The sequence below is a fragment of the Chelonia mydas genome, chromosome 1, assembly GCF_015237465.2.
Source record: "Chelonia mydas isolate rCheMyd1 chromosome 1, rCheMyd1.pri.v2, whole genome shotgun sequence".
NCBI lineage: Eukaryota > Metazoa > Chordata > Testudines > Cheloniidae > Chelonia > Chelonia mydas.
The window spans coordinates 291,696,159-291,724,079 of NC_057849.1; the positions used below are offsets into that span (position 1 = coordinate 291,696,159).

A 27,921-nucleotide genomic window follows, 5' to 3' on the forward strand; every position below is an offset into this window, starting at 1 on the left:
AAAAGAAAGAAAATCAACATAGTTTGGCAAAAAAACTGTTCTTTATAAATCCAGGCTACTTATTGCGCATGGGTCCATTATATTAAGAGGGGAATTTTCTCAATATTTGTTCCATTCTTTTATGAGGGATAGAGGTTAGATTTTTTTTCAGGGGATCTAATTGTTAGGATGATTCTCCTTTTTTGAAAATCAGAACTATATTTGCTTTTCTCCAATCTTGCATTACCTCGGAATTCAGCAAATGTATAAAACTGTTCAGATTTTTCTTCAAGTATTCTACTTACTCTTCATCAATAGCTATATTTATAAGGTTTTCCTCAGTTCTTAATTGTCCAAACTTGTTTATTTTTTTCATTAAAGATAGAATTTGTTTAAGTGGTTCAGTATGATGGTCTTTTTTAATAATTAATTTAATCCCTTTCCTCATTTATTAATTGACCTACTTTCCCTTTACTACTATTCCCCCCACCCCGATATTTATTAAAACCCTTCTTATTCTCCTATGCCCCTAACATTAACTCATTCTGCTTTTGCTGCCCTTATCTTTAGCATGAGTTCACTTATAAACCAGCTTCACAATTTCTAAAAAATTACTTACATGACTGAAATTTAAACTCATTCTACCTGATATCTAAAGGGAACAACAATCTTTAGCCTAACTTCTCTAACCATCACAAATATATTAAAAGAAATAATTCATGTCTCTGTAACAGTGATTTTTAATTCAGCCACCCACAGTCCAGTTGCACCTTTGGTTTTAAATTCTCTTCCCTCCTACCACCTGCTCCCCATATACAGCTATAGGTACAGAATCTACAAATAGATACATCCCTGTAGGTTTATGCCCACATGAGTCCCACAAACAGGACTCCACATGGATGGAAGGGGTCACAACAGGGCAACAGTTTGTATGAATGTGGGCCTACCCAACCATCACATGAAATAAATTTCTGTTTTTTTGTTAAAATTCTCTTTTGCCAACATGTTTACCAAGTCATAGCTGACAAGAAATGTAAAAACATGCTTTTGACCAACATTTACATGTACTGCCCCTTATTAAAATGTTTCCATCATCACTGTAAAGTACCCACACAGAAGTATTTGGAAAACGCTTTACTAATTCATCTCAATTGACATGAAACATCTAATTTGCACTAAGATCCAAGGGAATTACACTAACTCCTATTGTAGAGACTTACACCACTATATTAACAAATAAAGTCTATCAATGGTTATTGGCTTTTGACTGCTCACCACAGAATCATAGCACATGAATTGCTATACCTGTCAGACAACTCAAAGCAAATGTACTCGAACAGTTAAGTGTGATTAAGGCAGTCTCTCACATAATTTTTGGAGAAAAAAATTGTAGCTTATTTGAATTGTTTATCATAGGATCAGGAGCATATCCAGTTTTAAATTTATGTTTTTAATGAAGGCTAAAACACACTCTTATAGTCATCTGGCAAAATTCCACAACAGTCAACAGGAAAAAATAGTTACAGTTTCAAAATAATAACAACCCTCACTACCTGAAAAAGTGTGTGGTATATCTTTGACAAGACATTCAATTTGATGAAGACAAATGGATCACCAGTGTGTCACACAAATAGTTAACTAGCTATTTAAGCAATAATTTTAAATCAAAATGACATGATCCTAAGAGATGATATAGCAAAACAGGCCAATGGTCCACCTAGTTTGAGATCTTACCTCAAACAATGCACAGTGCCAGATGCTTCACAGAAAGATGTAACTTCCTACCATCACAAACTACCAAGGCTCCAAATCTGCTAAGGTACCCATGTGAGTCTTCTTCTTAGTGTATGTGCCACAACAGTGAACACAGAGTTCAACAGGGGTCCTATAAACAGCTGCCTCTGCAGAACTCTTTACAGGATCCGGGCTCCATGTTACATACTGGGAAAAACTTCTAAGGTTGGTAGGCCCAAATTTTGACCAGTTCAGTTTGCAGAAGTCCTTAAAATTTGTGGGCCAAGATTCTGAAACATAACTAATGATTTTTGTGTACCTAAACTGAACCCTCTCACAAGGGTCTGATATTCAGAAAGTAGATGTCCAAAAATTCTTGAAAATAAGGCCCCTTTAAGGAATATTAAGTTAGGAACACAAACACTGAGGCTCTAAATATCACTAGTTATTTTTGAAAATATTTGTGTTGGTGTCTTTCTTCCTTCTCCTCCCTTCCCCTCCCCTCCAACAAAAAACCTCAACAAATACACAAAAAGTCAGTACCCCAGCTATAACCTTGCAATAACAAACCAATGAGCGCGGAGTGGAGGGAAAATAAGTTAGTTAAGAAAACACTTCATCTTCCCATGGAATGACCAACAATGAGTAAAACAAGAATAGCAAAAATTATGAAAAAATAACTGATAGTATAGTTCAAGAACAGCCTATTTAAAAGATGGAAATCTATGAAAAACGTAAACTGTTTTTAAAGATTTTTCATTTTAAAAAATCATTTAAAAATTTCTTTTCAGTAAAATAAAATCAATTACAGTTCTTTTAAAGTTGTTATGATTGTTTATGTAAATCTTTTAGAAAACTTTGGTATTTTTAATATCCTGTCAATACTACTATCGTAATAATATACAAACTTTTAGTGATTTGGTCTAGTAAGAATCCAATGTATTTTTAAATAAGAAATGACACATTATATATTTTAAATGACTTATTATTTGGGTTGTGCTAATGACCACAGTGCGCAAGACACTTTCAAAACACAGAAGAAGCCACAGTAACTGTCCCAAAGAGTATACAGCCTATTACCGCAACAAGCTGGAGTGTTCTAACATTTATTGATTTGAAGATACGGACCTGAATGAAGGGAGGGGTCAGACAACAATCATCATATTACAACTTTAGTACATTTTTCAGGAGTTTGAGTCCATTAGGAAAACTCAAAAAAGCAAAAACCAATTCCTGTCATCCAGCTCATCTTTAGCAATATGCTCCCAATGCTCAATATTAATAAAAACAAAGAAAAATAGATGGAAGACATCCAAAAATGAGATTCCCAACTTATACCTAGGCCCACTAGTAGCCATTAATATAGTACGTAGTATTAGAAAAGTTTATTTCTTCAATTGCTCTGGATTTTAAAGAAATAACATGCCATCACAAAACAAATCCAGTAGCTACAGATATCTGACTATGGTTTTCCAGACTTCATTGTAACTCAATAACTGCTCTACACAGTGCTGTGAACTCTACAGCTTCAAGCTGGAAGTCAATCTAGGACAGCCAATAGAAAGTGCACCTGTGCAATTACTGCATTTTCTAATTCAGAAAGCTAAACCTGAGACAGATATAGCTCATATGCATTGTGAGAAAACAAAAATCAACAATTAGAACAACACACAGAGGATATATCACATACAAAAAGCACAGCCTGTATCTATTTTGTCAATAAAAAAATTGAAAATTACTATAAAAATATAAATATGATGTATATAATTTAAAAACATAAATGTTGGCTCCTTAAACATATGGCAAGCATTTTAAATTAAGAGATGCCACTATTATTTTTAGAATATATACAAGAATATTTTCATACAGATTAGTTGATAAAAGTTATAATTAACTTTAATAAAGGACCATTTAGTAACTCAACAGTAGCACACACACCAAACTAGAAGATGCACTATAAGGTTCATGAAAGGTCAGAAAAATAACCCTTAGTTATTAATAAGATCACCGAAAAAAAAATGCAGGAAACTGATATTTTTAAGTAACTGAAAAAAATTAAAATATCCTATTTGACAACTCTAGATGATAAAAATCAACTACAAACAGCTGATAATTGTGTATTTATATATTGTTGAGAAGCAAACCATTTTCCACAAAAGATATATTTTTAAACCAGAGTATAACTTCATAAACAGGTAACCAAGTCAACCAATAAAGACATTTTATTGCTCTGAAATGAAACAAAGTTTCAATAACTAATATATTAATTTGGTTGCTAATATCAGTTTTACTGTATTGTCAACTTAAAATAATCAATAAAAATGCTTCTGATTATTCTTTATATACTTGGGTTTACCTGACAGGTTTAAGGCTGGCAGATGTAAAATACAAATATAAACAATAACAAAAAGAGATTACAAATATCAACAATCACAACATAGAGTTACTTTCAACTGACCAGTGAACCAGCTCAACAGTCGATTAGGAAGTGCTTTATTTTAGAGTATTTTTGGTGGGTGGGGTTGCTTTTACTGTTACACACATTGAAAATAAAATGCTATCCCATGCTCAATAATACTATTGAAAGAGCCCTTATCAGCACTTACCGCAAGTAATACTGTTTTAAAGCGAAGGCAGCGTTAGAACAACTTCTGGGAAAGTTAAACTCCTCTACAATTTCTCCCCACTGATTCTTCTCAGATACCTGTCAAAAACAACATACAGACAGAGATACACAACACACACACACACACATATCGTCGATAGTGAACATCACAAGGAATACGGGCTGCCATGAAACAAATAAATATATGAAAAATATATATAGAGAGAGATCTATGTATATGGGATATATGGCTATATTTCTCATTGACAGTCCCTGGTGGTCTCCCCTCAGGTATAATCCAGCTCCTCACCACTATTTTACATTTTATTTGATGTATTTGGGTATTCTGGGGGAAACGGAAGGGTTATATTGTTTTGGGGTTGTTTGTTTTGTTTTTACTGCCTGGACAATAACCAATCGGGAGTCCCTCTGTCGCCCCCTTTTAAATCCTAACGCGGTCCGTTAAAAACCCAAAGAAGTTTAAAATGATTCAAGAAAGTCTTGGAGGGGGCGCCCAGTGGCCTGCGGGGTTCAGGGGAGCGGGGGAGCCGGCTCGGTGAGTCCCCCCAAGACAGATCTATAGACACAGAGAGGCCTTTCTTTTGAGGCCTACATTTCTGTCCCTAGCCTTGAAGCCTAAAGATGGCTATTTGATTACACACCGTCTTGGGTGCCCCTTTTGTTATTTCTCTCTGGGAAGGGCTCCGAGGGCAGCGCCTGGTCCCCCCCGGCTGCGAGGATCATTTCCTAGCCCATGCTCCGTGCCGATTATCGATGTTAAACATGCCCGCTAATTTTGAGTTGCACTAAAACTGCACTCAGACGCTCCTCTCCGTCTCTGCCTGTGTGAAACACACAGAAAGCAGCAATCGCAAGCGAGAGAAACAAACTCACACGCAGACCCACACACTCTGCTCTCTCTCCTTCTACCAGGAAAGAGGGGAAGGAAAAAGGGGGCTGTGGAGGAGGAAAGGGAGGCACAAGTAGTGTGTACGCTACACCCCCAACGATCCCCCTTCATCTCTCTACCAACAAGGCCAAGCCACCAACCTGCCTGCCTGCTTCCTTCCTTCTTCCACCCCCCACCTTCCCTTGCCGGCTTTCAATGGGACGCTTCCCGGCCACCCCACCTCCTCTCTTTGCCCCCGAGGGTCAGAGCAGACTTTTGGGAAGAGGTTACTGGGAGGGAAACCCAAATTAAAACTTCCACTCACCTTCCCAAATCCGCCTAAAGTGGTGACTCTGGTGTAGAGAGCGTGAAGATCCAGCTCCTTCCCACCCACCACAGGGATCTTCTTAAAAGGAGACCTGCCAAAGGCGATACACACAAAACAACACAACTTGTCAACTCTGCCCCCTTTTCTCCCCTCGCAGGGGCTGCCGTGTCCTTCAGGGAAGGGGCTGGAAGTTGGATCTGGCCGGTTTAAAAGCCTCCCCCCCCTCCCCTTCCATCTCCCCATTTTCCTCACCCTCTGCTGTGGTGAAACTGCCGCAGCTCGTCCAGGAAAGCGAGTCCCTTTCTCCGCTGGTCTGGTTGGGTTTTACCCGTCGAATTTGCCATTTTTTGTATTAAAAAAGATTTTCTTTAAAAAAATCCAATTAAAAAAAAACAACAACAATCCCCGGCTCCTCCTTGTCTTTACGAGACCCAGGTGCCCGTGCTCGGCCGGGGATCAGCCATGGAGAGGGGCTTGTTTAAAAAAAAAGTTTAAAAGGAATAAGGGAGCCCCCGAGAGCGTGGTAATTGCGAGTCCCGTCTCCACACAACACACGGGCAGAGACACACAGGGAGGGAGAGGGGCACCTCTCAGTAATTCCTGCTGCTGCCTGTCTCAGCACCACAAACCCAACCGATCCAGCCTGCACATGAGACTCAACATGGTGCTGCTGGATCACACAATGAATTGGGTTAGTGTTGTGGTGGGGCGGGGGGAGCTGGAGTGAGGTATTGACAGTGTGTGTGTGTTACAGACGCGGCTCCATGCAATCTCCCTCTCTCTCTCTCTCTCTCACACACACACACACACACACTGTACAGCTACAGCAGCGGCGGCGGCGGCGGCAGCGGGATTCACTTCTCTTCTCTCTCAGACAAAAAGATCTGAGGCCGCCGTGCGGCTGCCTGGGCGAGAGCGCAACACAGCGAACCCCAGAGGCCGGCCCAGGTACTGCAAAAGGCAGCTCGAAAGGCAAAAGCCAGCACAGCCCCTGCAAGCAGTTCCTGGCGGGGAACAATAGGCTCCTCTCGCCGCTAAGGGCTCATCTGCAATGTGCCGCAAACTTCACACAAAGCCAGGCGGAAAGAGAAAAGGGAGAAGGAGAAGAGGGAAGGGAAAAAACGGCTACTACCGGTTGTTCTAGCGTTAGGGGTAGGGGAAATGTGCCCTTCTTCCCGGGCTTTAAAGGGACGAATCATTCCAGTGACTTATTCGAGGGAGAAACAAGGAGACAGGAAAGTCTGATTTGAAATCTCTGTATTACATTGGCCTAAATCAAATGTACTGAGTTAACAAAATGAAGGGGGCACGGGAAGATTATGACTTAAAACCAAACTTTTGGGTGTCAAACTCCAAGGCATTTTGAATGATGAGGGGGATTTTACATACTTCATTGAAAGGCCCCCAAACACATTTTAAGAGGTTAAATATTGTAAAATCTTCCCAAAAAGGAAGTCTGATCCCTTTCTTAAATGAGTGATACCTTAGGCAGGTATGTCTCTAGGGGAGTGAATTGTCTTGCTAGGTGAATATTTTCTTTCTGGTTAAGAAGTGATATTCTTTGTAATTAAACATTTTTTTCTAATTCTACACCCCAGACAAAGTCACATATATGCCTGTGAGCAGTTAATGGGATTTCCACCTGTATGCTTCTCTCTAATATTGGTCCTCATACAATTCTTAGGGGGGAAAACTTGTCTCTCATATACATTGAACAGGACCTTTCTTATAATGAGGCCCAGTGTCTAGGCCACCACGTGTCCCCTGGCATACAGTAAATGAGACTCCAGGTAAGCTCTTGTCCTTCATACAGTATGTGTGAACCCAAGTGAATGCTTTTATAGTTTTTCAGCAAGGCCACCATCCTGCTCCCATTAAAGTAAATGGGGGTGGGGGAGAATGGGGTCAGACAGTAAATGGGATCCCAGGTGAGTCCTCCCTAAAACTCATCCCTCATTTATAGACCAGTAAGTGATAATCCAGGTGGGCACTTATCCTTCTCATAGGGTAAACAGAACTTGAGGTGAGCACTTGTTCCACTTTATAAGACTCCAGAGGCGCATTTCTTTCTCATATACAATAAATTTAAATCCAAGCCCATATTCAGCAGTTTTTAAGAAGAATTCCTCATTAAAGTCAGTAAGAAGGTCTGTTTTAAAATCGATGGCACATTATGGCCTCAAGTGAGCACTTCAAGGAAAACTATAATGCCCTTATACTCCCTGTACTAACTTACTTAAGGGAATAAAACATTTTTTTCATGTAAGATTTTTTTTTCTTTTAACTTGACTGCTCTTTCAGCTTGAATATACCCACAGAGACAGAGATATAGTAAGATGTTCGGAAGGAGTTGCCCTCTAGGTCACACTCATTGTGGAGAGGGGGAGGCAGAAATCCCTCCGTTTGGAATTAACTCTCAGGCAGTATTTCAAGCCTCTCCCTCTCTGGATGGAGGATTTTGTTGTGTGTTTCTGTGTGAAAAATGTATAGAGTATCACTCAGCCTTATTTTTAAAATGTCCTTCATTCAATTTAGTCCCGAAGAACCTTGAGATCAGCACCCCTATGATAATGAGGGGTTTTGCTATTTCAACAGTAGTATATGCGAGGCTGCTAAAACTGAGATAGTAAGAATGAGAAATTTAAAACAAAATAAGGAATTGGGGATCTAGATATCTCTTGAAACATACACAGCAAAAGCCTTTCTCACGAGCGGGAGACAGTTTTAAACATGCTTTTAAATGCTTCTGAACTCAGAGGTGGGTGGGTCTCCCTAAGTGAGGGAGACTTGGCAGAGGTGAATCATTTTTCTAGCCTGTATGCAGTCGGGGGGTGGGGGGGGGGGTGCAGAGGGAAGGATAGTCAAATTGCGTAGCAAGGTTAGGTGGGTTTCCGTGTTAAGCACAGCAATTGCGCACGGTCCCTTACGTAACTGTCAGCTGGGGATTCCCTAGAGGGGGTCACTGTATTCAACCATTACACAGACCCCCGCCGCCGTTCCAACACGCCTGGGCTGCCGTTGCCGCCGCTACTGAGGCTGCGGCTACAGCTACAACCGCGGCTCCTCACAAAATGGCGGCGCCCATGGAAGCGGCAGCAGCCCCATTTTGTGCCCACAGAGCTGTCAACAAAACACGGACTTGGCCGGGGAAGAGACGCAGAAGGCGGCGGCGAAGCGACGTTACGGGGAGCGAGGGACTTCACCGGCCCCCCGCCCCCGAGAAGAGACTTTCTATAAAGCGTGCGCGCACTGCGCGGGGCAGGCGAGCAGCGGGCGAAGCGGCGATCTGAGCGCTGGGACCAGCCGGCAGCAAGGGCTCCGCGGGGACCTTCCGGAGCTGCGGCTCCGCGGTCGGGGCGACGGTCCTGCCCTGTGCGATCCGGGATGCTCGGCAGCAAGGCCCTGCCCCGATCTCGCCGGCAGGGACGGGGAGGTTCCCCGTGGGGATAGGTCTCGGGCACTGGGTGTGCACTGCGAGTATCAGTGGGGTTGGGAGCGGATTTGCTGTCTCCTCCCGGAAACCTTGTTCCGGGCTCGCTCCTTGCTCTTAAACCTCTCCCTTCTTGAGCTCGTGGTTGGCAGCCCAGTTTATGTAACTTTATTGCCGTAGGAATCTAGGAAGGAGCTGTAGGAAGATCTAGGTTCTTAGTGTAGTTAATTAGGTCAATTTCAGCACTTAATTACGGTTTGCTTCATTTTAGTGCGTGCCTTTGGAATCGGCCTATTAGGCTGATGCTTCAGTTTACATTAGCTAACAGCAAGGTACAAAATGTCTGTGTTAGACTCTAACCCGTGACTCTGCCATCTTAACAACATGTTGTTTTAAATTTAAACAGTGGTTTGGTCTTTAATTTGATATAGCTAGGTTCCATTTAATATGGTTTTGTAACTAATGTTTGTAATATTGCAATGCTTTTTATTTCTTGTGGTAAAAGTGTACCTTCCTTCGGAGTAAACGGTGGGGGATGGGTGGAGTAGGAATTAAATTAAATTAAGATTTTACCCAATTTCTCTAAAGGTGACTTTTGTCCTGGTGCATTGTTCGTGGTTCTGAAAGGCAGATGCTGTCTTACTGATCGTAGAACGTTTCTTTTTTTTAAATTGGAATTCTAAATATACAGCAAGTGCTTGAAATGCGTGGTGTTCAAAGGTTATGAAATATCTCATTGTGTGACGTTAAAAAGTCAGAACAAAATACCACTGCCTTAACTGTAGCTTCCCTTCATTATTATTGTATGGTTCCTATAACTGTAACTTGGTATAAAATGTAAAATAAAACCTAAACTACGAAAATTGTTTAGATTATATGTAAAACTAACATGTACAGGGCAGTTGATTAATTTTTTTATGTTAGTATTATCTGTGGAATCAGTGTTCTTGTAGATCATGCAGATTTAATGATTGATCTAGGATTATTTACACTGTAAAAGTTTAAAAGTGTGTGTGTGTCGGGGGAGGGGAAGACAAGTCTAATTGTGAAACAAAATCCCCACTGCTCTACATCATAGTTCCTATTAGTCATTTTGTCTGACTCTCCACTACAGCACTATGTTATGCTTGCAACCTGTTTGTCCAACTGCTGCTCTCTACAGGCCAGGCCACAGCTGCACTGTTAGCATGCCACTACTGTGTTTCTCCTTTCTGGAGGGTGAAATGTTGTTCAGCTCTTCTCACTGGCCCCTTTCATCCTTGTTTTTGCTACTCTCGCTGCTTGGAAATGTTAGTTACTGCTAATCAGAAACGTAATTTTGCTAGCCAAATGTTGATAGGAACTACTAACTCAGTAATTTTGTAAATTCTTGAAATTGAGGTGCTAGTGTATTTCTCAGCTAGTATTTTTTGGTAATTGCAGTCTACTACATGGGCTAGAGAGGACAGTTATATAGTACGTTTCTTAAGTTGTGCACACAGTACTGTGCAGTATAGGATGAAATATCTTGGAAAGGAATACTGTAACCATAATTGTGGGTTGAGCATTTGGCTAGAGGAGAAATAGTCAGACACTTCACATGACAGTCATATATATTTCAAGCATTTTTAGTAACAACACATGTAGAAGTGTTGGCATTAATTAACTTCAAGACTTCTATGTTTGCATAGCTCACAATTACTGAAAAGTGTACACTTTCTAACAAGGGGTATTTACTCAGCAAAAGTATAGAATACCTGCCATTTTTCCTTCCCCCCTCCTTACTATTTAATGCTTTTTAATTCTTTATTACACTTTAGAGTACTGGCTGTTTTAAAGAAGATGTTACTAAAGACGTGCAAATCATTGATAAATATCTTTACTTGAACTATGCAATATTATCCTATTTAAAAAAATAGGGGCTCTTAAGCATATACTCAATTTTAATGTACCATGCTTGTTTTATCATATTTAAAGTGGAAAAGAACCTGCAATATTATGGCAGGTCTGCAAATTCTTACTCATGAGTAAGGTGAAGGTGGTGAAGGACTCTTCACGTAAGTACTGGTTTGCAGAATTGACCCTTTAAAATAATCTCAATAACAAATACCATCATCTCAAAACTAGTCAATTTGAAAACCTTGGTTTAAGTAAATTCAGGAATTACACTTCCTAAATTCTCCTAATCTGTTTTCTACTTTCTTGTTTTTTAAAAAACTCATTTTTCATTGTGGTGTTACTGTGTAGAATTCTTCCTCCTCCTCCCCCCCCCCCAAATAAAAGGAAAAACTCACTATATATGAAGTCTTGTTGCATGCAAGTAAATTTTTTAAAAAAAATTCTTAGTTGTTATATGTAACAATATGTACTTACTATTAAATAGTAGGTACAAAATGTTCAGACTTTTTAAAAAAACAACTTTTATGTATAACACAATCAAAGCAAAAGTACTTGCAGTAAGTAAATTCAAGACTACCATACCTGTAATGCAAAGATATTAAATCTGGGGCTCTGAATGATGTGAAAGTGGTAGATATATCTGGGGAACAGTAGAATTCAGAGATTTGCATATGGGATGGCAAACTGGTACAATTCTTAAAAGAAATACTGAGTTGCTTACAGTCAATTCATTTGCTTAATCTCTAACATAAGCATGACTAGCCACTGTGAAAGCATTGCTTTTGATTACACCTGAGTCGGTATGAATTGGTTGGTGGTAGTAGTAATCTTTCTGCAGCCATGACAGCTGTAATTAAATTTAATGCTAGTACTGTACAGTGCTGTATGGGGGACTAATTTCTTGTGTGTGTGAAAGTTGAATTGAAATATGAAACTGGACTAAATTCCATGTTGCTGAATGTGTTTCTGCTGAATGTTAAAAGAAGATTATTGCGTTATGCTTTGAGCCAAATTTAAGGGTTATTCATTTTTTTATTTAGAAAATTTTCACAAAACTAAAGACCAATAAAATGTTATGTCATTTGGGGAAAAAAAAAGTCCACTGGAATTTTTTAAAAAACTAACAAACATTTTCCCCTATAGTGTTTGAAGTTCAGATGTTCCAATATCATGCTAGTGTAAAAGATCTCAAGATTGTGGATTGTCCAGTTTTCCACTAGTAGTCCATGAAACATTTGTTGGTCACGTGATGCTGGTTCATCTTTCTTATTTCCACCTATTAAACATCAGTAAAAGATAGCTAAAATGCATGAAATGTTCTCTGAATAAGCAGTTGCTTTGGTTAGCAGAGGGATTTTATGTAATTGTAAATGAAAAGGGAAGTGATTCCTATAATCACAAATGAGACAATTGATGAGTTTCAGCCCAATCCATACTATGAAAACAGTTGAGAAAACTGCTAGTTAATGGAAACCTGAAAGCAAATCTGACAAGAAGTCAGTTTAACAAAATTGACCTAACTAGTCCAGTCCCCTTGTTCAAGCTGATGGAAATGCTTAAAATAGTGTCACTGTATGGTTACTGAAGGGCAATTAATTATTTTTTTAAATTATGACTTTTTAAGCTATTGACTGTTAGGCTACATAATATATATTAGGTATTAGCAGGTGAGCAAGGCTTCACTGGAGATGCTTAGCAGGCTGCTGTATTTACCTGAATAATGTGGTAGTACATGTATAATTATTTTCAGCTAGAGGAAAAATCTCAAATTTATTCAGTGGTCAGATATTAAAGGGACACTACCTCAATATCACACTGTCTGAAAACATTGTACTTACTATAGTTACAAGTTACACTTAAGATTACCAAAACTGAAAGAAGCTGGTGGAAAACGTATTTTTCTTTATTTGAGGTACACTTTTCACGTTTGATAGCACTTCATGTATAGTCAGTTTCAGATCCTCTTTTGTGCACTAGCATGATGGCATCACTCTTGCATTGCTCTGGGAGGAGCACATGGGCATGCTCTTCTCCAGATACTTTACTGGTGTTTATCAGCCCCAGAGAAACAGAGCTCCTGTTATTTCTGAGTTTTGAGCCCGGGGGTGTCTTCCTTAGGATTCTTGCTTGAGAATGGTGGGTATAAACAGGTCCAGGAGGCAACTGGAGCGCAGGGACAGGAGGAATCCTGTTTTTCTCCCCAGCCCTGTGCACAGAGCTAAGGAGCAATTGTTCACTCCCAGGCAGGTCTAGTGGAGAAGTTGTTCGGGAGTTGGTACACCTTGTTTCAGTTCTGCTGAAGAGGCAGGCTGGTGGAGGGATTGGAAGAAAGGGTAGGTCTGAGTATATTTGGTGATGCGCTTAGTTGTCCCAGGTTCTGCAGGGTTCATGTGTTCATGCTTGATTCATGTTCTTAAGGCTTTGCAATTGTAAATGTCGTAACTTAGATTCTGGAATACAGCTTTCTGGTAGCAAAGTGTGTGCCCCCAAATCAGACTACACAGGGACTTACCTGTAGTATATGTCATGATGCAAATAGAACTGTGAAGTAGTTTTTTGGCAAGTTTGAATTGAAAAGTACGGTCTTTCTCTAGATGAAACTGCTTTTAGTGTTATTTCATCCTTGATCAGATTACTCTAATTTATTAATTAGTTTACAAATGAGAATTCTTTAATGCTACAAATTTCTCGTAAGACCATAAGAGTGAAATATGCTTGTCTCTGGATGAACCCCATGAAGGTTTTGTTCTAGTATATACATTTCAAACAGTCTGGGCTCATTCTTCACTCACCATCTTAACTTTAAGATATTGTGGGTCAGACTTTCCCTCCATACCACCAGACCTTATAGCTCCCATTGCCTTTATTTGGACTTAGTGGTGTTTAGCACTTCTGCAAATCAGGCCCTGTGGTCATAATCAGATATATTTATTCAATATTTTTAATGTCAAGCTTGCAAGACTGTACAGTAGTTCAGGGGAGACTTCCATTAGGAAGCACTGTCTTCAGATATTCTGGAGTACAGTCTGTCCCTGGGATGAAATATACATATATATTTCCAAAAGCAGTTTCTTATTTCAAAATTTTGCTATCGCTGAAACCAAGTTCTTTGTTATGTGTTTTGTAAGAACAATTCTGAGCGGCATATTATGTGTCATAGTGGACAGAGCCCTTGTCTGGTACTCAGGAGACCTGGGTTCTATACCTGCCACTGGCCTGCTGTCAGCCAGCAGGCCTCTCTATGCCTCAATTTCCCAATCTGAAAAATGGGGATGGTGATACTGACCATCATTGAAAAGCACTTTTAGGTCTACTGATAAAAAGCACTATATAAGAGCTAGCTATTATCAAAATAACTTTCTTTTTACATTAAAAATTTAAGCCTATGACCTGGAAGGGGTGACTAAACATCAAAAATAGATGATCAAAAAAAACACACACACACATTAACTTGGAAGAATGTTAAGGTTTCAAAGTCAAGTGCATGAAGGTTAGGAAATGGCAGAATTAAGATTCTTAATTCACTCCCCTTGTGTATATGCATTATATGATCATACACACATTCTCTTCCACAGAACCACCCCCACATTCAGTGCACGGGGTGGATGGTGCTCAGTGACTGAGCAGTTGTTCAGTATTTTATTTTATCATTGTTCAGTGTGTGTGGCCCCATGCTTTCTTCCCTGCACAGGATTCAAATCCTGGGGTAAATAATTATTTCCTCACAGGCTTTCCTGTGGCACTCTTCAGGATCGTATCTAAGTGCGTCACAGACATTAATGAATTTATTTTCATAACACCCTAGTGAAGTGATATTATCCCCATTTGTAATGGGGTACACAAACCCCACATTGTGAAAGAAGGGGGTAGAGGACTATACTGGGCCAGCTAGCCCCACCCCTCCAAGCCTGCAGAGCACATTCCAACTGAAGACAGGGTTGAAAAGGAAGGAACCCAGTTCAGAAGCAGGAGGCTGTGGAGGAGTGCAGACCTATCCTGAAGGCTTCTGAGAACTGGAGAAGCCTCCGTGACGGAACAGGATTAGAATGTGGAGCCCAGCAGGGGCTGGCAGTTTGGTTTCCTTTTTCTTTTCTCCTTGTCTGGGACCAGAAACTGAGGGAAGGAAGCGGTGGTAGGAAGTGACCCAGGGAAGGTAACTCAGAGGACCCATCCCAGAGGCCAAACACGGCTGACCTTCCTAGGGCCGTGGGTGGGCCTGGACTCCCCTACCACTACCCCGTGACTGAGTGGATGCTAACCAGTAGGCCACCCAAGGACCCCATTACACCATATCATAGAGCGAGAACTGAGGCCCAGAGGCCTCGATTCACAAAGGGACTTTGGTGCCTAAGTCCAACATTTAGGCATCACTGATATTCACTAAAACTATGGATGCCTAATCTTGGAGGTGTCTTTTTGTCAGCAGGCATGTGCAAAACCACTGAAGTCCTGATGATGACAAGCTGCTTAACATGCTAGCTCAGGCCTAAATCCCAATGGGATTCTCAAGATAGGTGTTCCCTTTCTTACAGGGCCCAATCCAGTAGGTGTGCTCAAAGCACTCCTAACCCACACAAAAAAGACTGCTGTGGTTGAGATGTCCTTCCATCAGTTTTCCATTATACCCAATAGCCCATTGGTTAGGGCATTCACCTGAGATGCAGGAGAGCTAGGCTTTAATTCCCTATCTGCCTGCTTTGAACCCAGATCCCCCACCTCCTGTGGTTATGGAACTCACATGGAGCTATTGGCTATCATAGATTGGGGTCTCTCTCCAGGTCTATCATGTGAAAGTGCCGACCTGATTTAGGCACCTAACTACAGGAGAGTGTTCACGTCAGAGGGAGGCGTCTGCTTCCAGCCTGTCAATTAGATGCCTACGGCCCTAAACCCTGCTTCTTCCTGTATGTTTCGCTCCTGGCTAGTTTAAGTGGCTTCCTGCTCAGTAGGATGGCTTCTGTGAATCCTTTTCCTATATAATGCCTGGGGATCTCGGCTGCCTAACTTGGGGCTTGGAAAACCCCTGGGACACATAGGCATTGTAACACCAACTCCTAAGTCCTCTTTGTGAATCTGTCCCAGAGAGATTAAGGGCAAAAGTGCCCGCTAATTTTAGGTGCCCAATTTGAGATGCCTAGGACCTAATCTTTCAGATTATTTAATATTATGGCACTTTATGTTCAGAGCACATTTTGACTTCATTAGCAGTTGTGAATACTCAGTACTTGTGCAAACCAGATCCCAGGGCCTCGAGTACCAAGAAAATGAGGAGAACACAATTAGTGGTCACTTGTAAGTTGTTGGTTTAAGTGGCTTGAGTAGCATCACACAGGAACTCTGTGGCAGAGTAGAGATAGAAACAAATTCTCCAGGGCAGCATTTAACTGCTTTTAAATATGATTACCTTTTTCTTCTTGCAGTCCCCTGATTCATTCACTACACACCTTCTAACTTCTGCAACAAATGAGGTAGGGATCCTACAGACAACAGTCTTCTTCACTACACAACCCCGACTGAGCCCTAGAGCACAGTCCAAACTCTACTTTTTCTGTTCCTCCTTCCCCCACACGATTCTTGACCCAATCTCCTTTCCCAGCCAATCTCATTCTCTGCTGTGCTCCCACACCAGCTCCCAGTTTCACACCCCCTTTCACCACCACCCAGACTCCTTGTCCCAGTCCCCTGCCTTATCCCAGTGGCAGTCTACTCCTGCCATTTCACTCCCACCTCATCCCATCCCACCCCGTCTCCCCTCAAGTCCATCTCTTTGTCCCCTCTGTATTCCTTCTCCATGCTCCCTGGATGCCAGCAGGGGGAGCACTGAGCACAGGAGAGAGTCTCCCTGCTCTCTGTTGTGGTGCCCAGTGCCACAGCAGCCACCATGGGCGATTTACAGGGAAAGTTCCGCTCAGACCTTACAGCTGCAGGCTGGAGCATGCTCAGGGCAGATAGGATTTTCAGAGAATTTAGCTGCTAACTTCTGACAAATCTCTGCTGACCAAGTGTAAACTGAAACTTTTTCAAAGGCTCATAACTTGGCCTAATTCCTGTGGAAAAACTGCCTAAAAGGTCCATCCTTAACACAAAGGCAAGCCACTGTCAAATTTCAAGTCCCTGCTCCAAAGCATGAAGGTGCTAGCGCTTCTCAACTAAAAGGTTAAGAATCTTTTTCACATGGGCAAAACGTATTTTTCTCTAATCTCATTCTTAGAAATGACTGAAACCCTTTTTCCTGAAACATTCCAAAACAATTCAGCCTAGGGGCAGCACTGGAAAATTTCAGCCACAATGGTTAAAGTTTGGCAAAGTTATAAGCAAAGAGAACCAGTTCTTATAATGAAAGCATCAAGCAACCTAAACTGTAGGGAGAGCTGGTGGCAGTATCTATAATATTCAATAAACGGCTCAATCCTGCAAACACGCGCCTGAGTAACTATTCATGGGAGTAGTCCTATGGAATCCAAAAGATAAATACATAGTTAATATAATACAGATTGAAGAAGCTACTGTCTTTTTTTAAATGAAGACTACATCAGTATATAAAATTCTGTTGCCTTAGTGGTCTTGCATGCCAGCTAATACAATGGAAATTAAAAATGGACCATGTAATCTAGTTATCTCACAACTTTTAAGTAGATTTCCTTGATCAAGAGGAATTCCTTGAATTCTATTTGCACATGCCCTTCCTCTTTTCCCCCTAGCTTTTGAACCCAATTCTAAACATTTTTATAGCAACTAGCTAGGAAATACATTGTCTGAGAGCATGGGACAACCACAATCTCCATGTGAGCAAAGTGAAACTTGTGAATTATTGATCTGCAGATAAGTTTCTGCATGCACTTAAAGATCATAGGTATAGTGGTAATCAATGGATGACCAAGAGGTCTCTATTCTGGGAGGCAAGCTACAGCCCTGAGTCCCTGCGCACTACATACAGAAATTCCTCCCCAAATCTATGCACTTCTGAATCCATTTAGTCACTCATCAGACCTAACTACAGTTTTTGAGACAAGGGGCAAGATTGTCATGTACTGTAAGTCAACATTGTTCTACAGCAGTGGTTCTCAAACTTTTGTACTGGTGACCGCTTTCACATAGCAAGCCTCTGAGTGCGGCCTCCCTCCCCTTATAAATTAAAAACACTTTTTAATATATTTAACACCATTATAAATGCTGGAAGCAAAGTGGGGTGCAGGGTGGAGGCTGACAGCTTGCAACTCCCCATGTAATAACCTCATGACCCCCTGAGGAGTCCTGAGCCCCAGTTTGAGAACCCGTTCTACAGTCTTCAGCGGAGGTACATCAATTTGGTACAAAATCTTCAATGTGGGGTTAAGAAACAGGGCTTGATTTTTCAGTTTGTGGAAGGTGCACTTCAGAAAATCAGGCCCTTGAATTCGTAATATTGATATTGTTGGTTCTAGATGAAGTAACAGAAGCAGATCCCCTTCTGGGTCCCCCTCCCCCGCCTCTTCATACCTATGGAGAAAGCACCATCAGTCTCCTTTGGGCATGAAACTCAACCAAACTCAAACCATCAGTCTCCCTTTAGGCTGTGGTGGCTCCCACCCTTCATCTGCAGTCTGAGTGAGCCCATTGCATGGAGGTGGAGTCAAAAGGCAGCTTTCAGAGCAGGAAGAAGAGGCAGGTGCTCTGGGAATTGGAGCTCTGCACTGTCACTAGAGTGAGAGCAGTGGATGGGAAAATGGTGGCTGGGGCAACGACTTGCCGTATGGATCCTGGGAAGAGCGAGATCACAAGTCTAAAGACACTGCAGAGGAACACGGAAACATGCTGGGCCTTAGGATTCAATTTTCTAGTTTAAAAATGGTCAGGCCACAATTAACTCTTTACATTCTTGATACAATGAAATGTTAATCAACAGTACTCACATCTTCTCCCGAGTATTTCAGTTCTCCCTGTGCTGTTGGCTTCTTTTGTGTTTTTTCTATTCACTTTCCTTCACTTCCCATTTCCCCCCCGACTGTCATTTCACTTCTGTTTACTTTTCTTCTCAACAGTCAATCCCAACGGTCATGGAACCTTCCGATTCCAACATTCCCTTCCTTTTCCTTCTTTTAAAGAGTCATTATCCAAACCATTTGCCTATTGCTCAAACAACAATAGAGAGGAGCAAAAAATCACTCTTTATATATCTTATTACACACTGATCAGTCCAAGAGACCTGAAGCAGAAAACAAAGTTGCACCCTGCCTCCGACCCACTTCTGCAACTGTTTCCTTGTAAACACTACCAAAGAGGGTGGTGAAATGAGTTGATTCACCTACTCCTCTGCTAAATTCTTCCTCTAGCTCTACTTGGCTAATCACAACCCACACTACACTTTAGAAGGGGTGCACCTGGCTGGCTAGCTAACTGTGCATGCATTCCTTCAGTGCAACAGGGGATACAACTGTCATTCTGTGGTATTTACAAGGAAACTGAAGTAGAAAGTTAGATTTCATTTTAAGTGCAAGACCCTTGTGGGATGGACAGAGAATATACAGAATTAGATGAAATATTTTGGCTACAATGATCATCGCTACCACATTTTTCTCAAATCAGAATGTGGTAGTATTACACAGCACCTAAAAAATTTGAAATCTGTAGTCCTGGGAGGGAGCTCAGAGAGAGGCTGCCATACTTGCTCGTAGTCTTCCAATGACACTTTTAGAGGCCTTTGTGGATTGGAAGATAAGCCTTAATTCTTCTTATACTTCAACATTAACGTGAAAGGATCCAGCAGGATCAATAGAGTTTCTGTACATTTTAAATCTTGTGCATTCTGAGGTCTATGCATATTTGAATTGAGTATAGAATCTAAAGCAGGGGTGGGCAAACTAGGGCCTGAGGGCCACATCCGGCCTGCCAGCCGATTTAATCCATCCCTTGAGCTCCTGCTGGGGAGTGGGGTCTAGGGTTTGCCCTGCTCCAGCTGAGGAGCAGGGTTGGGGGCCACTCTGTGCGCACATGCCACAGCTCCACATGGCTCTTGGAAGCAGCGGCATGCCCCTCCTCTGGCTCCTACATTTAGGGGCAGCCAGGGGGATCAGCGCGCTGCTCCTGCCCCAAGCACCGCCCCCCGCAGCTCCCATTGGCCAGGACCTGTGGCCAATGGGAGCTGCAGGGGCGGCGCCTGCGGACGGGGCAGTGCGCAGAGCTGCCTGGCCGTGCCGCCACGTAGGAGCCGGAGGGGGGACATGCTGTTGCTTGAGGTAAGTGCCGCCAGGAGCCTGCACCCCTGAGTCCCTCCCACACCCCAACCCACTGCCCCAGCCCTGATCCCCCTCCCAGCCTCTGAACCCCTCAAACCCAGCCCAGAGCATCCTCCTGCACCCAAACCCCTCATCTCCAGAGCATGCACCCCCAGCTGGAGCTCTCACCCCCCCCTGCACCCCAAGCCCCTGCCCCAGCGTGGAGCCCCCTCTCGCACCCTGAACTCATTTCTGGCCCCACCCCAGAGCCCGCACCCCCAGCCAGAAACCCTCACCCTCTCAGTGTCCCAACCCCCTGCCCCAACTCTGATCCACCTCCTGCCCCCTGAACCCCTCTGTCCCAGCCTGGAGCACCCTCCTACACCCCAATTCCCCAGCCCCACTCCAGAGCCCACATCTCCAGCCAGAGCCCTCCCCGCCCTCCCCCCGCACCTCAACCCCCTACCCCAGCCTGGAGCCCCCTCCCGCACCCTGAATTCATTTCTGGCCCCACCTCCTGCACCCCAACCCCAATTTCGTGAGCATTCATGGCCTGCCATACCATTTCCATACCCAGATGTGGCGCTCAGGCCAAAAAGTTTGCCCACCCCTGATTTAAAGCCTGCTCATCCAAGTGTCGTATGCAGGATTGGAAGAGATGGACAGCAGGTCAGGTTGCAGGGTTGGCCTAAAGCAGTCAAAATTAATTAGTTTTATACTTTCCAATGCAGGACCTACCTTACCACATTATGTGAACTGCAGCGGGGGATAGGAGAAGATGGAAATGAAAATGAAGGAGGAAAATTAAGTTATTTATCTCTGTTTTAAAAGTAAATATTACAGACTTCAGTTCCAAAGACAAAGCTGATGTCCTCCAGCCCAGCTGTTGTGCTTTCCATAAAATTGAAAAACACTCTATAAAGAGGTAGATTCTATAACTACGTTTCCCTTTCATAAGAACCTGAACTGGGAGCTCTGAAACAGCTCCCCATTCAGCACTGCAAGTAAAATCAAAAGAGCCAGATGCTTCTGAATTGCTATTACTAAACTGGAGGGGAAATACAGCGGTTTCATGTCAACTTCTTGCAAGATTTTTTATTTTACTTAAAATGCTGAGAAACTCATACAGCAACTATCCTCCTGCAAAAACAACAAGGAGTCCGGTGGCATCTTAAAGACTAACAGATTTATTTGAGCATAAGCTTTCGTGGGTAAAAACCCCACAAATCTGTTAGTCTTTAAGGTGCCCCTGGACTGCTTGTTTTTGTGGATACAGACTAACATGGCTACCTCCTGATACTATCCTCTTGCAAATACCTCCTTAAACATATATCTGTTTTAATGCCTAAAAAGCACTCAAAATAGCTAGTGTGTATAATTCCTTAATTTATACCATGTCCTGCCCTCGCACTTATCTGTTTTATTCACCTGTTATTCTTCTCACATGTTTAGGCCTTGAATTTGCAAACATTAAAAAATGCTCTTTAACTGTACACACAAGTAGCCTCACTGATGTCATGGGCTATTCATGCATAAAGTTAAGCATGTATGTGTTTGAAGGATGAGGGCCTAAGAAGGTAAGCACTTTGAGTCAGGGACTATCTTCCTTGTGTGTGTACAGTGCCCAGCAAAATAGGACTCTGGGGTGTCTAATTGTTATCCCAATAAAAGTAACTAATGTTTCAGGACTCCCAGTTAAGTTATTTGACAAAATAAAGTGTAAGAGGAACAACAGCTGGGTTGTAGCATGCAAATTTGCAAAATACAACATTTTACAGAAGCAGTATTGTTTCCAATACACAGACCACTGATTCAGTGATTTAAAACACAGCCACTATTCACATACCTGTCACTAACTGACCGACCCCAGGCAAGCACACATGAGCCACAAGACCCACAAAATGGTGAGTAACCACAGGGGCAGGAGATATCAGTGTTCCAGGATTGTACTGTACACTGGGCACATGGCTGTTGGGGAGAGCCAGCACTGTAGAGGGGGCCTTAAAATCATCACTGTTCCCACATTTTCCACAGGTTGTGTTAATTATGGAAGATTTCTTGCTGCTGAGGGTGAGCAGGGAATCAAGGGAGGGTCTTCTCCAAGACTGCAGCTTCTGCCCTGGCCCTTATGCAGCTCGCCTATGTACAGCAATGATTCCCCCCCACCCCCAGTGACAGCAGAGTGCCGAGGGAAAATTACTCATAATGGGGCAAGAAACAAAGCAGCTCTGCCAAAGAACCAGCAGCAGCAGATTGCCCAGTATCTCCATGAGAGTTTCGTGGAGATATCTGAGGCAGATTCCCATGAAGTGAGGGGATCAATCAACACCCTGTTCCGCCGCTTAGACCAGGGATGTGGTGGTTCGCGCATCATACAGACACAAGCCTGCTTTCTGCAACCCTCCTGCCCCCAACAACTTGCTTCAGCGATTCCCAAAATCAAAGTCACTTACCAAGGGCCTCCTCTCCTGTTTGAGCTTCACCAAGCTCCAACTGGCTGGCTAGTCTCCTCTGGGTTAGAGAAGAGCTCCTGGCTGCATGCATCTCTGACCTCCAAGTTGTCCTCTGCCTCTGAGTCCCCCTCCCCCTTCACATGCTCGTCCAAGATTTCCTCCTCCTGGCTTGGTCCACTCTCAACTGGCACACGAGTCATCAAAGTATCCACAGTGGCCTTCGCCGTGAAGGTGGGGTCACCACCGAGTATCACGTCCAGCGCTTTGTAGAACCAGCAGCTCATGGGCAGAGCACCATAGTGGCGGTTTGCCTCCCGTGCCTTGTGGTAGGCGTTCCGCAGCTCCTTCACTTTGACCCTGCACTGCAGTGTGTCCCGGTGATGGCCCCTTTCTGTCATGCATTGTGAAATCTGTCTGCAGGTATCATAATTCCTATGGCTGGAGCGCAGCTGGGACTGGACAGCCTCCTCTCCGCAAATGCTGATGAGGTCCATCAGCTCGGCATTGCTCCAAACGGGGGATCGCCTGGTGTGTGGAGCAGGCATGGTCACCTGGAAAGATGCGCTGAGACCACTGCACGCGTCACCGAGCAAACAGGAAGGGGACTTTCAAAATTCCTAAAGCATTTAAGGGGTGGGGATGACAGTTGGTCACCTGAGGGCAGGACAGTAGAGTTCAAACCAATGACCAGAGAGGCGAGAACAGGCATTGTGGGACACCTCCCGGAGGCCAATCACAGCGCTATAATTGACCAGGGTGTCTACACTGGCACCGTGGCGCTGTAGCTCCCGTGCAGAAATCTGTACGCCTCTTGTCGGGGTGGTTTTTTTATAGCGCTGCAACTGCACAGTTTCTGTGCACTAAATGGCTTGGCAGTGTGTACACCTTGGGAGTTATACTGCAGAAAGTTGCTTTACTGCGCAGAAACTTGCCAGTGTAGACAAGGCCTAGAAGTAAGGGGAAAGTGGCAGATGGGTTGGGATGGTCAAATCATGTGAGAATAAGACCTTTATGGGTGCTGGTTAATGAAATCATTTGTGGAATTTAATGAAGGGTATTGTTGATCCGCTGGAGACTTGCTTAGCAGTTATGGTATACTTTTAATGCTATATTCTGCTTTCACTAATATCCTGCTTAACTTCAGTCTTTGTGTTTATGAAATAACTTAATGAGAATGCTGTTGATGGAATCACTCTTTTGAGTAATTTAACATCCACAAAAGATTGTATTTGCAATTAAGAGTTTCAAGGAGAATTTCTTAAAATGAAAAGGCTGGCTTAAAATAGTATCTTCTCTTGCAAGAAGGTGTGTAAATTCTAAGTGTAAAGTCTGGGACAGATTCCCATTATCCCCATCTGACTATGATCAACCTCTGTATATATAAAAAGGTAATAACTGTAAAGAGTAAATATTTTTGTAAGAATAGAGTGTATATCTGCTGTATGTCCTGCTATGAGGCTAATACACATGGTACATTTTTATGTTTATTTTAAAGGAATACAGGGCCTGATTTTCCACTGCCCTTCAGAATGTGTTCTCATTTACTACTGTGCAAAAGAAGCTACCTTTCTGATTTGGTAGCACCTTGCACAGGTGTAAGTGATTATACAAGGCGTACGGCAGTGAAGAACTCAGGGCCATTATCTTGAAGGAAATCATTAAGCATATCTTAAATTCTGTAAATGGAAAGTGTCATTTGGATTTTTTTTTTTTAAGTCTAGCATTTCATCTTTAGTTTAAGATATAATAGCTTTCATTTATGTGGCAAAGTAGTTAAAGCAAGAGCCCCCTGCTCCTTCCCTAATTACTGTAATAGCAATTAACTGACAAACACATGTTGGCTCATACTCCATTAGAAACATGAGGTAGACAAGGTTTTCCAAGTGGGAAACAAATAAGTCATGGGAAGGATGACATTGCTGTTTAGTTTTCTTTTAAAAGAGCTTCCATTGATCCAAAATGCATAAATTTGTAGTGCGCTTAATAATACAATAAGTACCACTCAAATATTTTTAGAACATATAGTCAGGAAATCAGCCCTAACTAATTAGTCTTCTTTTTCACGCTTTGTTCAAGAAAACATTCTCTGTTTATAAGAACTTTGAAAATGATAGTCACCAAGATACTTCTTAACAAGTAGTTTAAAGTTTGTGATATAACAAGGAACCTGTGCAATGTTTCAGTCCCTGAAAATATCCTTGCAGTACCTTGGCTACATAAAAATGCTATTTGGAGAGGAGAATGCTATGAGAGGTGCTGTCTATTATTTATATGCAAAGTATAGAACATTTACATAAATAATACAGATAAATTGCAGGTTAGTGTAAAACTGAATGTTAATGGAATACTGTAGTTAATTCAGTCAAGAATCAGGCATAATGTAAGAGTGCAACAAGATAGTCTAAATGGATGCTATGCATTTAAATTTGTATTTATGGACTTAAAGGTTATTTTGTAGTGAAGATATTTTGCTCCCTCCATGCACCTTGTATCAAGCTCACTGAATCTGTGGTCTCAGGGAGGAGGTAGAAGCAGTTGACAGGACTGGAGCCTGTAGAAATAGCTTGCCTTTACTGAATTGGGACAGCTCCATCCTTTAGAAATTGCTGCTCATCAACATGAAATTGGACTGGATTACTCAGCAAATACTGTCCAGCACCATCAATTCCTGTGAGTTAGATACTTCTTCATGGAACATTATTTTCATGAGCTGCAAAACAAAATCTTTTTGGCTCTGAGGTGCTGAATGGAAGTTTGCACAGGGGTAGGAATCAGGAGATCTAGATTTTATTCTCAGATCTGCTATAGACTTTTGTGTAACTTGTGCCTCAATTTCCCCATCTGCAAAATGGTGATATTTTCCCATACCTCAGCAATATTTTGAGATATATTTCAGTTATATCTATAAAGTGCTTTGAGATCAGATGGAAGGAACTAAGCCAGAGGAAAAAATATCATATTATTTCTCTGTGTGAAACAACCTGAAGGCCCTGACATCTTTGAGAAGCCTCTCCATCCTTTGGCCTTCTCTTTACTAGAGAGGAACTGACTGTTCGAAGAGCCATTCTACCAGAATGCCTTTTAAGCAGCTCATGTGCACATGCAAAAGCATTTTAATCCAACTAATTAATGTATTCCAAGAACATTTGATTTAGACTTGTTTTCAGCAGGTCTAAGGACCATTTTATTCTCAACTGTTTTACTACCAGTATGGATACAAATTAGCCGAACAATTCATCTAATCATTTTACTATTGTCCCACAGAGTGCTGGTGGCTGCTTGAAACTCCCAAAATGCACTAATACTCTGACACAGACTATAACTGGATTGGTTTACGTTATACATATCACATTCTGTTTGGAGCTAGGTGCTGCTGACTAACATGAAGAGGGAGGAGAGCCTCCTCCTGCAGCTCTGGTTCCTGTGATCCTCCCCCCACGCCCCACACACACTTCCCTTCCCTTCCCTTCCCTTCCCTTCCCTTCTGGAGAGAGGTCTAAAGAGCTGTGTCAGATCTGCCAATAGACTTTTAGATAGGGAGGGGCAACAAAGGAGTAGCTCTGCTGGACTGCTCATAATTTCATAGGATGGGTACTGAAGCATGGAGCAGAGCTGGGCTGTCTCTGCCAATCCGTTTACTCCTTACTTGTTCTGTGAAAAGTTTGTCAGAGCCACTTCCTCATCACCAGTCCCCTTGTAAAATGGATGGTTTGTTTCCTTTGTAGCTTCCTACCTTACCTCAAAGGCTGTTTGGAGGGGAGGGGGGAAGAGAAGAGCAAAGGGCCCAGAGCTGCAGCTGGGAGTTCCTGGGCTTTCACTCCTCAGTACTAGGTAGGCAGGTCCTGGAAGGCATTAACTGTGTGGAGCAGGGGGAACAGGTGTCATGTGTGTTTTTGGGGAGCATGGAAAGATAATGCATTAATTGAAGGCAGCTGGCATGAATTGGGTAGGGGGAGAACGTGACAATAGCATAAACTTTATGGAAGGCTGTTTTAATTTTAAACTACCTTTTGGAGCTTCCTTTTCTTTTCTTTACTCCATTTATCTTTTATTTTAATTTAAAAAACTCCTTTAATTTGGACTTTGTTCTTTTCTTCAACCCCGTGTCTGGGGACCCCACTGGACAGGATATGCCCGGCTCCCAGGGCTTCAAGAAATGTCTCAGTTGCAAGTAATCTATCCCAGTGACCGACGAACACGTTCAGTGGGTCTGCTGCCTGGGAGAGAAACACATCCCACAGGAGCGTGGTTTGTGCCAGCAGCTGAAGCCCAGATCCAGAAAGGATAGAGAACTGAGACTCAAATTCCTATTAATGGAGGCAGCCTTTCAACTATCCGAGCTGCACCAAGACCCTAGACAGTGAGAAACCTCACTGCAACCCTCTACTTTTAAGGGAAGTGATCCCAAGAAGACGTCTAAGAGCCGCTCACATAAGGCCTCTAAGAAAAGAGCTGTGAGTTCCCAAAGTGAGTCCCAATCAAGCCGAAAATGATCTCCAGCTCAATCAGTATCATCGGTATCGACTGCACCGAAGCCGTCTAAATCTGGTACTCGGGCTGACATGGTACCACCCCAACAAAGCATGTTGGGCTGCCTACGGACCCAATAGGCATAGGTAAGGAATCACTGGTACTGACTGGGCATGAGAGACATAGAGAATCCACCCCAGGAAAGGATCCTGTGGCACAGACATTGACATCGTTACTGCCTGCAGCACACCAGGCACTGACAGACCATACCCTCAGGTGTGTATCACTGACTCCTGCAGAACAGACATCCTGTGACTGACAATCACCTCCAGTACCAATACTTTCGGCACTGCCGGACCTCCGGTACACAACAGACCTTTGGTGTCTGATGCACCAGATTCACCTCTTCTAAGTACCAGGGCCCCAGTACTGAGTTCACCCAGAGCTCCTGACTCACTGGCAACCTCATGCTGTGCACTACCTTTTTCACCCCCTGAGCCAGATAGTGAGCAAGAGGATGTGGTTTCCAGCTGTTTTTCTCACCATCCGTGTGGTGCCCAATTCCACTATGGACCACAACCATACCATCCATCTGATCCCCAGCCTCCCTGTAGGGGCAGCCATGGTATCAACCACCGGGCCCCTGCCCATCCTCTCAATGGCCCCTTCCCACCCTCTCAATGGCATGCTCATAGACAATGTGCCTCCCATAACACCAGCTTGGCCTACCAACAACCAAGGAGACCTTCTCCTTGAGCTGCTGCATTGAGGGCATCTGAACCCCCTCCCCCGCAACAGACAAGAGGAACAAGAGACTGAAGTCGAGGAGAAAGGGAAATATTTCTCATCATCACCGGACTAGATGGGTAAGCCCCCTCCTCCATCATTGGCAGATGATTTTAAACTATTTCAGGCGCTGGCCCAGAGGGTGGCAGAGGCACTGCAGATATCACTACAGGAG

At 42.8% G+C, this 27,921-nt stretch overlaps 1 protein-coding gene across 5 annotated transcripts in view; it reads right to left on the minus strand.

Annotated features, from left to right (window-relative positions):
• The window catches only part of ARID2 (AT-rich interaction domain 2), a 186,326-nt gene extending 167,081 nt beyond the window's left edge, over nucleotides 1–19,245 (minus strand). Inside the window, exons 1-3 of one of the 5 annotated variants that reach the window (XM_043548815.1) lie at nucleotides 5,788–18,517; nucleotides 5,533–5,626; nucleotides 4,320–4,417 (exon numbers count right to left, since the gene is read on the minus strand). In XM_043548815.1, the coding sequence (XP_043404750.1) occupies nucleotides 4,320–4,417; nucleotides 5,533–5,626; nucleotides 5,788–5,879 (284 nt within the window). In that variant the 5' untranslated portion in view covers nucleotides 5,880–18,517. Of the gene's footprint in view, nucleotides 1–4,319; nucleotides 4,418–5,532; nucleotides 5,627–5,787; nucleotides 18,518–18,735 lie in introns of those variants that run through there. The other 4 variants (XM_043548811.1, XM_007063985.4, XM_043548829.1 and 1 more) reach the window with 4 other exon arrangements.
• Nucleotides 19,246–27,921: the final 8,676 nt, after the last annotated feature.